Source organism: Leptonotus elevatus, chromosome 2, assembly GCF_054856555.1.
Source record: "Leptonotus elevatus isolate MCC_2025b chromosome 2, RoL_Lele_1.0, whole genome shotgun sequence".
In the NCBI taxonomy this organism is placed as follows: Eukaryota; Metazoa; Chordata; class Actinopteri; order Syngnathiformes; family Syngnathidae; genus Leptonotus; species Leptonotus elevatus.
The window spans coordinates 10,747,147-10,759,732 of record NC_141240.1 but is presented as its reverse complement, the minus strand read 5'-3'; the positions used below and the strand labels follow the sequence as shown (position 1 = coordinate 10,759,732).

The window sequence follows — 12,586 nt, the reverse complement described above, 5'->3', positions numbered from 1 at the left end:
CACAGAGAACACTTAGAAGGGGAGGTATTGGAAATCGACACCTTAGCTACAATAATCCCATGGTCCATTTAGCCGGGATCTGGACGTCAGGAGAGACACCTGCTTCTTGTTCGGAGCAGGCAAATGCAGATTTCAGTGTGGTCGCTTTCTTTTTTTCTGTGAGTGTTTTTCTGACGTTTGATTGTATACTGTGAGCGTATACAGTCATGGAATTTGCTCCATGTCGGTAGACTTCATGTTTTTGTCCTTTCTCTAGTAAATGGAGTGTCGTGGGGAAACGAGGCAGCCCGACAGAAGAGTCACACCTTCAATTGCCGAATGCTTGTCAAGTTTGGCCACGCCCATGGCGCTATGGAGGAAGGACCAGGAGGGCCGCGCTATGAAACCATGCAGTGTTTTGCCCTTACACAGCCGAAGGCCATGATTGAGGAGGGAGAAGGTACATCAGGAATACTTCACAACTTTTTGCATGCAATAAACCTTTGACCACATTTCACTCCCAGAAACAGTTAGAACGTGGAAAATGAGGGGACATGTCAAAATTGATATGACACTTTAATGTTCTTAAATAAAGTCAAAGCAAGAACTTGACTTAAATGATCAAAGGAAAAGTGTAGAAGCCTTATTAGGTGGCAGAAATCAATGATATACGAAACCTACTATTGTTGTAGAATGACCTCAGTAAATAATAATGTGTAAAGTAGTGCCAGGAGGCCGAGGCTATATTGCTAGAACATACAAAGGAACAAAAAAATATTAAACGGGATACTTGACTCATTGAGACGTTTTCAGCAGTTAAAAAGTTCATATTTTGTCCAGAATTAATTTGATAACTTCATTATTTTTCATGTACAATTCATACCTTTACAAACACGTTTCCACTTGCTGTCGACAGGAGATGACATCACCTGTGCTGGGGAAATAGGTAACAACCAATCACAGCTCACCTGTTTTCTGGGTTTGGCCATCAAACTGAGCCATAGTCGTTACCGGTCTCCTCCGCACATGTGATGTCATCTTCAGTCAACGGCAAGTGGAAAAAAATTGTTTTAAAGGTATTAATTGTTCATGAAAAATTAAGTTATCACATTAATTATTGACAAAGTATTATCTTCTTACTGTTGAAAATGGTTCAATGAGTCAAGTATCCCTTTAAATGACTTCGATGAAAACGCATCCATTCTCGTAGTTAGTAAGTTGTCTGAGCCAGAACATTTCATTCATTTGGGAGTTGGAACCAGTCCAGTATTTGAAAAACGACCACAAATATACAAAACTTTTGGTAAAAAAAAAACAACAACAACGTACCCTCTCTGCACTACCAGATCTGCAGTCATGTATGATCTGCGTGGCCCGTCGGGTTACAGCTATGGAGAGAACGGAGAGTTTCAATACAAGGCATGAGCTCTCAGGTGAGGACCCACACTAACTAGGTTTTTACCAAAGACTAAAACTCTTCAACTCTGACTAATCCTTACTTCTCTCACTTTCCCTTCCTTTATTTGTCGCTCTGGTAGGTAAATTGATCCAGATTGACCAGAACTCTCTGCGAGCATCAGTGCGTCCAGGCTGGGAGGATTTACTGAGGCGTTGCATCCAGATGTTCCTCCAGCATAGTGACGGGCAACCCTGGTCCCACAAACGCCACTATCACGAGGGTGCGTCACGCGCTTCCAACATATTTGCCACCGATTGAGGCTCATCATGAATACAAACAAATTATAACGGCAGCCTTTGATATTATACTACTGGCTCAACATGCGGCTTTTTTCTTTGCAGCCTTTTTGCAGGGCCACGCCGAGACACCGCTGTATCGCTTCTCCCTCTCCGACGGCACGCCGGTCACGGCCCAGACAAAGAGCAAACTGTACCGTCACCCAATGAGCAACGAGCCACAAGGCTTCATCTCTACTCATCTCCTTCAGAGGTTAGATACAAAGACATATTATAAAAGAAGTAGACTAAGTGCAATTTCTGGAGAAATTGCGTGTGAAAGCTGAAAAGCTGAATGCTAAGATTTGAATGCATGTGGAATTGAAAAAGAAATGATGTAGCCATTCTTAGAAGCTGAAGTAAGTTGTAAGAAGTAAGTAGCTTTTTATACATAGAGCAAAGGCATGAACATTAAGAACACAGTTTATATTGTGACTGGATTCATATCAGGCTTCTGCAATTTAAAAAATGAGGTCGCTGTGATGAATTGCAATAAAAAAAAAAAAATCATCTGATTTCTTTCTCCAATCAGAGAACCTAATGGTTACCGCACATCTCAGGCTGGGAACATGATCCCGAACACCATGAGACAGCAGCCTATGGGAGGCCCCAACCCAAATGCCCAAATGAATATGAACCCCAGTAGTGGGATGGTGATGGGGGGCATGGGCGGCATGAACAGGGGCTTCGGAATGAACGAGCATGGCCACATGGGCCATATGGGTCACATGGGTCAGATGGGCGGCTGCTCTGCGTACGGAGGAAGTAGTGGGGGTGGGAGTGGAGCCATGGGTAGCCGCATGATGCAGATGAGTCAGATGGGACATATGAGTCAAATGAGTCCCATGAATAACCCAAGCCAAGGCATGCAGCACCACCCACATCAGCCCCCCTTTCAGAGTAGCGGGGGCTTTGGGCTAAGTGGCTTGAACAGCCCTTCAGGAAGCCCTCGGATGGGCGCGCCCCAATCAGGGCTCTTAATGTCTCCCCGAAATCGAGGAAGTCCAAAGATGGGCGCCAATCAGTTTTCTCCTGGTGGTAAGTGTTGATTGAACAGTCTGGCGTTTAGACCACCTGTTAATGTGCCCACTTGCTAACTTGTTCGTATTGTGGTTTTCTTTCAGGCATGCACTCTCCCATGGGTAGCATTTGCAGTGGTGGAGGAGGTGGTGGGAACACTACAACCTATTCCAGCAGCTCCCTTAACGCCTTACAAGCTATCAGTGAAGGAGTAGGGAACTCAATCCCCTCCACACTTATGTCTCCTTCTCCAGTCCATAAACCAGATAGCTCTCCTAGTGTCCACTCCTCTTCTTCCTCTCAGCCGAACCAAATGGCCAAACCGAGCCAGGATGGAACCAAAAGCCCAGTGGGCGGCTTGGGGCCCGGGCCTGGGCCCGGCGACCATCCCCACCCCTTGCACCATCATCAGCATCCACAGGCTGAAGGCTCGGGGGACAGACCCGACAGCCAGGCGGCTACAACACCGAAAGAGTTGGGAGAGGAGGGAAATGAGGTCCCTGCGGCAACGTTGGAGTCTGCTCGAAGGGCAGCAGAAAGTAAGGGTCATAGGAAATTGCTGCAATTGCTGACCTCTCCAACCGAGGAGCTGGGAATAGTTGGAAGTGGACCTCCTGTGCCTCCTGCTCCACAGCCGTCAAACAACAGTTGTACTCCGGCAGCATCAGAAAGTAAGGACCCCGCTGGGGGCATGACTAGCCCTTCATCCACTGGGGTGTCCTCCTCTTCCTCCGTTAATGCCAATTCAAACCAGACAAGTGGGTTAGCGGGGGCGTCTGCATCGGCCAGCTACACGGGCTCACTCCAAGAAAAGCACAAGATTCTCCACAAGCTCCTCCAGAATGGCAATACACCTGATGAAGTAGCAAAGATCACAGCAGAGGCTACGGGAAAGGTGGCATTGGGCAGCCAAGAGGGCAGTGAAGCAGGTCCGGGAGTTTCGGGTTCTGGGAGTGTCTCCGGCTTAATCACTGAGCCGAAACAGGAGCAACTTAGCCCCAAGAAAGAGAAGACCCATGCCCTTCTCCACTATCTCCTCAACAAGGATGATTCCAAAGAGCCAGTGGACGTCAAACCCAAACTGGAGGAGCTCGATGGCAAGGGACTCTCGGGAACTGCTTGTGGTCCCCCACGTGGTGGCCCTGGTCATGTTCCTGAACATCATGAGAGCAAGATCAAGTCTGAACCACCTGATGATGTAAGTTCAGATCATGTTTTTTTGGTTGTTTTTGACTCAATTAGATACGGATCCATCTCAAGTAGCTACTTTGACCTTGACATTATTCTTTCTATAAAAAAAAAAAATCGCTAGTTGCACAACCTTGAGTCTATCCTGGGGGATCTTCGGGGGACCAGCTCTGATTTTTACTCGGATCAGGCAGGAGGCGCTGGGCCAAACGACGGCAACAAACCTCAGGGTTGCCTTGATGACGGCATGCAGGGTAAGCATGTCATCACTTGGGATATCTGAGCTTCCGTTTCTCAGCTCTGTAGTGGAACTGTAATCAAGTCTTAAACATAGTTTGTGTGGGACTAAGTGGAGTGCGTGACTGTGAATATTTTGTTTACTTAGCAAGTCCAGGTTTGTGTCCCGGGCCTCGTGGGCCCTTCCAGAGGGCCTTATCTGTAGACGGGAAGCCTCCTGGTGGCCTTGGAGGAGCGGGAAGGCGCCCGATGCTTGTCAAGCAGGAGAATGTGATGGGTAGCCCAGAAGGCTACCCAGGAAGTATAGGTATGGACAGTATTTCATTTTTTTTTTTATTTCCTTGTAGAAATCTGCTAATTTATCTAATGTATAATGCTCAAATGAATTCCGTGTTACCATCTGTCGTGACTGATTCTTGTGCACATTTCATTTTGACCAGGACCAATGAATCGTGCTATGGCTGCCCAGAGGTCTCCCATGGGGACATCCGGAGACTGGGTTTTATCCCGCTCCAGTCCCAGTCCAGTGGGTTCATCTGTTCACCCCTCCATGATGCGTGCCAACATGGAGTACAACGGTAGCAAGGGAATGATATCAGGCCCCATGGTGAGCCGCTCCAACAGTAACCCGGGATCCAGATCCATGTTGCAGCAGCAGCTCATGGATATGGGTATGTTGCCGTCTTCACATTGACAATCCATTCGTTATTGCAGGAAATATAAGTTTGCATTGTCTTATTGTTAAGGTGGCTCCACTGACATGGTGATGAGTGTTAGCTCCTTCAGCCAGCAGGGCCAGCCCAACCCCTCATGGCCGGACACTCTAATGGGGATGGAAGGCAACAGGTGAGCATTGCCCACCTCATCGTTTTATTTAATTTTGTATTTGTCCTAAGAGACAAAAAACTTAATCTGCGTTTGCCACAGACGGCAGTTTGCAAACACCTTAGATGAACTTCTGGCACCGCCCACTACCAGTGAGGGTCAGAGTGACGAGCGGGCGCTTCTGGACCAGCTGGATTCCCTTTTGAACAACACAGACGGCACCGCTCTGGAAGAGATCGACCGGGCTCTTGGCATCCCAGACCTGGTCAGTCAGGTAGGTTGCGAGAACAGGCGAAAAACCGTCTCTGATATCGAGAGACTTCAGGTGGAATAATAGCAAATTAAAAAAACTGCCTTTTTTGTCCTGACTCATAGATTAACTTCAAATAATTTATCTTGACAAGCTTTTTGTCTGTTGGTTTGATGAAGTAAGATAAATTAGCCCACTCTGCTGTAATAACAAACAGAAAATGAATCAATAAGACAGAGAAAGTTAAAGGCTTTCCTGTCTGTTCCTGCAGACCCAGGGAGCAGAACAACAGTTGGAGCCTTTTACTGGACAAGAACCTGCCATGGTTCTGGACCAGAAGCCTCTTTATGGACAAGGCTATCCCGGACCCCCAACCATGGCGATGCAGACCGGCTATGGAGGGAATCCTATGCAGGGACAACCTCAGCAAGGCGGATTTGGACCCATGCTGTCTCAAATGGGCCCAAGTAATAGTTTCCCTGGCATGGGTGGAATGGGGAGCATGGGTCACCCTCGGGCCAACATGATGAGGCCCAGGATGATTAGTGCTAACAAACCCATGAGGCTCCAGTTGCAACAAAGGCTACAGGGACAGCAGGTACGAGTCGAATCTTAACGGGCGTTTGATGTCAATGCATTGTTAATATAAAAAATAAAATAAAATGTAATCATACTGTACATGCAGATGGAAGAATCTTACAAAGGGTATTTGTTTAATTTATTGTAAAACAATTATTTTTTGCATCCTTAACAGCCACATGAGAATTTTTTATACAATCCAAAACCTTTTCCCCTTTTCAGTTCATGAATCAGACCCGGCAGGCCATGGGCATGAAGATGGAGAACCCTGGAGGCAACCCTGGCATGAGGCCTGCTATGCAGGCAGGCATGGCTGGGCAGGTAGATAACAGTAGACTTTACTTGTCCACCCATCCATATTCTACTCGTACTCAGACTTCCTCAGATGCTCATAAAATTGTTCTGCCAGCAGGGCTTCCTGAATGCTCAGATGATGGCTCAGCGCAGCAGGGAGATACAGATGAGAAGGCAGCGCATGATGATGCTGATGCAACAGCAGCAACAGGCAGCTGCAGGTGGATTCAGCCCCCCGCCTAACGTCACAGCTCCTGGCGGCATGGACAATAGTGTGGGAGGACCCAACATGGGTCAGCCTGGTCCTCAGCAGTTTGCTTACGGAGGGAGTTACGGTGAGTTCACTGGTGCAGCAGAACAATGCTGCTCCCTGGTGGTGATTCTCTGAAGTTTATCAGGCTAGAGAAAAGTGAATGTTTATTGGAGGGAATACGTTAGCAAGATCATATAAAACCTTTATTTTTATATTCAGTGGAGCCTTGAGATCTGAGTTAAAGTTATGTGACCATACTTGTAACTTAAAACACTCAAATCATCTTTTTCATTGAAATTAATGGAAATGCCAATTATCTGTTCAAACCCCCCCCTCCCAAAAAAATTAAATTTTTGTTTGATTCTATAATGTTGAACTTTATTATGACTAGAGCAATAACATACTTAAATACAAAAACCTTCTTAACTCATTTGCTCCCAAAAAATATATATTTTAAATGTTTTAAGTGTCCCAAATATGTTTTTTATTATTTTTATGCTAGAGCATACAGAAGGCTTTGATGCAGCCTCTGAACTGCAGAGAACGGGTAACGCAATGGTAGTAATTACAAAAACGGCCAGCAGGTGGCAGCAGAGTATAAGATCAACCAGGGCCATGTGGCAAAGAGCTATTTTCAGTTTCAAACAGATTTGTGAATAATGATGAAACTTGCCTATATTCTAATGCTAATTGTTGCAAAACGGAAACCGATAGAAATTTACTTTTTTCCTGACGAAAGAAAGAGACTCTAATCTTTCTTTTGGTGTTTTTGGAGCAATAGAACAGAATATTCTGTCTGCCTTGCAAAATCAGTCAAAATCCAGTAAAAACCGAGAGTGAAGGGGGTTGCTTCAGTGAAAATGGCTGGGAGTGAGTGAGTTAAATAGAATGTGAAGTATTAAAGAGTTTATGCATCTTCTGATGTGCCTACCATGGCCACCGGGAGGCAGTATAATACCATAATGCAGAGAAACATAGAATACTACTACTACTGCTACTACACTGAGAAAATGGGGATTGATATTTACTTTGAAAAAAAAATAAAAAAATTCACATCAGTAATTCTAATTAAACTCCTTGTAAAGTTTACTTAGAATTTCTGAGTGCATCAACCTTTACTAAGCTTTTACAAGTAGCCTAAATATCACTCCCCATTTTTTCGGTGTACTACTACTACTACTATACGTAATTCAGTAAAATGCTTGAATATTAGTCAATTTTCATAGAGGATGAAGAATATAACCTAATATCCGTTTCTTCTAAAACTGTGAATACTGTTGCTAACTGTTAGCATGTCATTGGTGTTTTGCATTGTATGTTAGCATTAGGCTAAGCTGATTTTTTTTTCACATTTTAAATACACAATGTGCAATTCTCTCAGTTTCATGTCTAGTTTGACTGTAAACTTCAAATGGGAGTTGCATTAAAGAGCTTGAAACCGCGTATTGGTAAATTTGCTAAGTATTTGCCAAACTTCTCCTTCTTGTGAAGTGAGTTGAACTGAGTTCACCGAACAGCGGTTTTATCTGAAGTTTGTGCTCACAAAGTAAAGTAAAAAATAAATTGAATGACGGCTTGTATCTAATAAAAACTCAGGCTAGTTGGTTTCTCATAGCCGAAGGCAACACTTTTAAATTCATTTAAAAAACTTAACTTATTGTAAATGCATTATACTTAAAAAAAATAATAATAGGAAAGATCAAATGAGCCCATCGTGAGCCCAAGCAAATTCACAGTTCAGCATTTGCAAATTCGCCTTACTAGCTTATTTTTGGGGGAATCCATCCTAAAATTAACCTATTTACTGTTTTTGTGCTTAGGCCAAAGCAATAACCGTATTGATTTGGCACCATCTGTTGGCATCAAAACAAGTAGAGCAAAAAAATATTTGCCACCCTCATGTAGCATCTGTAAGCAATTCCAAACCCTTTTTCAAGGGGGCTTGAATTACACGTGATTTATTCATTTTGTACGCACTTTACTGTTGTGTTAGTGACTGTAACTCTCCTATGTCTCATAAAAATCAGTTGTAGAAATAAACTAAAAGACACAGCAGTGGCGAGAATGATGAACTGCAATCAGGGCAACAGGGTGACCTTATGTATTTGGTTATCAACGTATCTGTGCAGGTATGAGCCAGCAGGGGGAGCCCTCATTTGGCCCATCCGTTGCCAACAGTCCGCCGAACGCCATGATGGCGGGCCGCCTGGGGCCTCAAAACACCATGATGCAACAACACCAACAGGGCGCTCCCATGTACCAGGGCACGGAAATGAAGGGCTGGTCACAAGGAGGCATGGGACGCACCAGGTGCGCAAAAGGCCACCGCGCTTGCCCGATGCCATTGCCACGAATGTTTATCTTGAGATCTCGTCTGCTCTCGTATCAGTTCGTACCCGCCGCAGCCGTTTGGCCAACAAGTGCCTCCGGGACAGCAGCAGTTCGGGCAGCAAGGAAATCCTGGCCAGTACGGGGGCATGATGATGAACGGTGGCATGGCGAGCAGTGGAGGAGCCGCTCACATGGGTCAGATGGGAGGACAGATGGGCGGACAGATGGGCATGAATCCGATGATGATGGGACGCATGATGGGGCAAGATCAGGTGCGTGCACAACGGAAAAGGATTGATTCGCTTCGGAGTTAGGAGGATTTGAATGCACAACTGACCCGTCTGCTTTTCCTCTACTTAATCCAGAAATATTGCTGAGCCTCATGGAGGACATATCGGTGTGTGGGAAAACGCACCGACGGGGTCGCAAGCCTTTGGATTGGCGGCAGATGGAGGGAAACTTCAGTGCCCGTCACACACACACACACACGCACATACATTCAAAAACAGGTGTTTATGTAGACACGCTCCACTTGTTGGGCCGTACGGTGTCGGTGGGTTTGAGGCGCTCTTGGGACGGGTGGCGTTGATGGGTTGTTCCTGTGTAGCTCCGAAGCCGAATATACCACGAAACTGCATTTTTCTCATTAGCGTTTGTTTTTCCGTTTTGTGGCTCCCACTTCCGACGAAGGTGCCGACAGTAAAGATGGTTGTAGAGCTGAAGCAAGCCAGCCGATTGCGACACTCGCATGAATGTCAGTAAAGAAGCAGCAGCACATTGTTTCATCCTCCGCCGGCTAGCGTACACCTGAATTACTTGTTGGCTGATTGCACTTTAAGGAGAAGCCAACATTAACAGGATTGTGGCACTATAGAGGCCTTTACTCAACTTTGAACCCGTAACCGGAGATGTTTCCACTTTGATTTCATGTTTGCTCAAAGAGGATCATTTTGGGGCTGAGGGGTGGGTGGGTGTATCGGAAATGGGTTTGAGGATCTCGTTCTTAAAGTGGGAACCAGTAGAAAGGTAGCAAGCACAGATTTTACAACCCTCTTGTCGTCAGTGTACAAATTTATTATGAGCAGACATTTGGGGGGGGGGGGGGGGGTCCTTTTAAAACGCAACTGACGTATATTTATACAGATTCAAGAGGAGGTTGTTTTATCAATCCACGGGATTTTTTTTTTTAATCAGAAAGTTGAAGATATTTTGGTTACGTAAAATTTTCAGTCTTTCAACGTACAGAAATCGAAAAGTGGCCAAGTGTGACGTTGGTGTGTAAATAAATTGACAGTGTAAGATAATAACTTGATTTCTAGCAATAATCCTTCCTCCTGGTTCTCGTCTGTGTTGAAGCCTCAGTTCCTCGAAGTGGCGGTACTGCAGTATTAGACACAATGTCTTGTTGGATTTTCTTTATTGTTAATAGTAATTGTAAATAGACTTCAAATGTACTATAAAGTATATAATTCTATAAATGCTTTTGTAGGTCACATACTTTTTTGCACAGATTGCAAGGCGTAATATTTAATTTCTTATTCCATCATAGGTCATCTTTTATTTGAAACACTTTAACCCTTGGTTGGAGAAAGAAGTCCTGGAATTGTTTTGAAAGCAGTACATGTATCATTTCTTTCATACTGCACTTGCATCCTCTTCAAAAGCACTTTTTGTTGTCATTTTCAAATCATGATTTCTTTTTGTGTTATTAGGGCGTAAGCATTGTTATAGAGGTGCTAATAAGAGGTTAAAAGAAATATTTGGAGGGGTATATCTCAAATATATTCAGAACGACTTGTTTTAGGCCTACGTGCCTCATCCATGTGTGTTTTAACGGAACCCCCGTTCTTTTATGTGACTCTCACATGAGAATTAAGGCTGTCGTTTGGATTTTACCGATGGGCTCTCTGCACATAACGCCATGATGCCACGTTGCCATCCATGCGGTTTGGCAAACTATAACGGCCGTGTATTCGTTCATCTCCAGCTGAGTATGAGCCACGAAGGCTAAAAAGATCAGATGAAAGATTGAGTGTAGGGATGTCACGCAATCTTTTTTTATTTTATAGCAATTATCCTATTACCCCACCACATCCCCCAGTGGATTTTTTTTTATTTTTTTCTGTGGAAACAGTCCAATGCCTCTGCATTGTTTTATATTAACACTAAACTCACTTCAGAATAAACATTTTCATATTAATTTTCATATAAAAAGATAGAACCCATAACTCACGATTTTCTGCTTATCTACTTTTTTTTATTTTTTATTTACACCCACACTGGATCACTTCTTAGCGATGTGTTGGTAAAGAGTCGCACTTTGGATTAAGCTATGCTAAGCTAAGTTAGCTTTCACGTGCACGTTTAAGCGAGCACGACGATTTCAATTTTGTTATTAAGATGATTGCTCCCATGAGGCTTTGGCTTGTTTGATGCTAGTTTAGTTAAAACGTCACGAACTTGTGAACAAAATAAATAAACAGCACTCACACGAGCATGATTTGCAAACTGAATACACTACAGTGTGTAGTCTACAAACAGCATACGATTTGTTCTAAGTAGCAATAGTAGGGACATGCTGGACTGGCTATCTGGTATTACGGGGCAGATGCCCAGTGGGCTGGTGTCCTTTTGGGGTCGATGTGGTGCTATTTAATTATTTTTCCTCCATTTTACCCCAAGAGACCAGCCCACAATTTATAGGAAGTAGCGCATTAAACCATTTACAATATAGACAGCACGTGGTAGCCTAGGGTGGTCAAGTCTAAGTCAAAATGCCAATGTCAGTTTTTTTTGTGCTAGTCCACGTATTACATTAACTAATAAGTAAAAAAAATAAAAATAAAATAAAAACAAGCGTTCATGTTCCCGTGTTCCCATAAGGCGTATTTCGACAATGTGGAAGATTACGTGCAAAGAGCCCATTTGGTCCGCTAGGCCTCAGAATATGTCAATGTGAAAACAACAAATCAGTTCAATCTCATGTTAGTCTTTTGATGTGTGACATTTGCCCCCTTGAAATGTTGTTTTCTTTTCTATACAATATATAAATATATATTTCCTGTGAAGCTTCTGTTTTAGGAATCGACCTCTGAAGACGTGCTCAATCCAAAGAGTTTTTGTTAGTCGTTTTGCATCGCTTAGAGATACTTCCTGAACTAGATCGTATTCGTGGGCTTTTACTGTTGCGCCTATGATGTTGAATATGATTGCATACAGTATATATTATTCCCTCTCCCGAAAGACAAATGGTCGACATGAATCTGGTTCTGGTACGTACTTATATCCCGCCCTTGGATTTGTTTTCTTCCTGCCCGAATTGTGGTGCAGTTACTTTACAAAGAGATTTAAGATGTAAAGTGGAAGAATTTCAAGAATTGTTTTTCTCACAGCCCGAATAAAGAATATTGAAACAGCGTTTTGATTTAAATGGAAGAAACTCCTCTTAGAGAGAGAAAAGACAAACCCCATGTGGGATTCATATTGTTATTACAGGATGTACATTTCTGTTGTTTTTTTCTTACCTTGTTATTGATGTTAATATTGTTGTAAATACAAATTTATATTTAAACTATTTGTCTCTGCTGTCTTTTTCCACTCCGATTATTTCTTATACAATTGCTGGCAAGCAACTCACAAAATATTACCGAAAGGGATGGTATTTAAAAAAAATACCATCCCTTTCGGTAATATTTTGTGAGTTGCTTTTTCTCAATGGAAGCCTCCTATTTCTTTTGACACAAGATTTCTTCTAGTGTCAACAAGATGGCTGGAGTACCGAAGGTCTGTGATTCTCAGTCAGGGTGCTGTGACACTTGAGTGTGTGCTGTGAGCCTGTGAGAAATCATCACGGGTGCCGCAGCAAATTATCCGTCCATTCATCCATTATCCGTCCC

The 12,586-nt window shown here is 43.7% G+C and overlaps 1 protein-coding gene across 4 annotated transcripts in view; it reads left to right on the top strand.

The window, feature by feature from the left end:
• The window catches only part of LOC147178405 (nuclear receptor coactivator 3-like), a 74,673-nt gene extending 62,412 nt beyond the window's left edge, over positions 1-12,261 (top strand). For 3 of the 4 annotated variants that reach the window (XM_086068842.1, XM_086068844.1, XM_086068843.1), the window contains exons 6-22: positions 257-439; positions 1,326-1,412; positions 1,518-1,658; positions 1,780-1,927; positions 2,246-2,751; positions 2,838-3,931; positions 4,046-4,175; positions 4,307-4,465; positions 4,599-4,829; positions 4,905-5,004; positions 5,086-5,257; positions 5,505-5,831; positions 6,035-6,133; positions 6,222-6,441; positions 8,489-8,669; positions 8,749-8,962; positions 9,056-12,261. In XM_086068842.1, the coding sequence (XP_085924968.1) occupies positions 257-439; positions 1,326-1,412; positions 1,518-1,658; positions 1,780-1,927; positions 2,246-2,751; positions 2,838-3,931; positions 4,046-4,175; positions 4,307-4,465; positions 4,599-4,829; positions 4,905-5,004; positions 5,086-5,257; positions 5,505-5,831; positions 6,035-6,133; positions 6,222-6,441; positions 8,489-8,669; positions 8,749-8,962; positions 9,056-9,067 (4,004 nt within the window). In that variant the 3' untranslated portion in view covers positions 9,068-12,261. The remainder of the gene's footprint in view (positions 1-256; positions 440-1,325; positions 1,413-1,517; positions 1,659-1,779; positions 1,928-2,245; positions 2,752-2,837; positions 3,932-4,045; positions 4,176-4,306; positions 4,466-4,598; positions 4,830-4,904; positions 5,005-5,085; positions 5,258-5,504; positions 5,832-6,034; positions 6,134-6,221; positions 6,442-8,488; positions 8,670-8,748; positions 8,963-9,055) is intronic. The other variant, XM_086068845.1, reaches the window with a different exon arrangement.
• Positions 12,262-12,586: the final 325 nt, after the last annotated feature.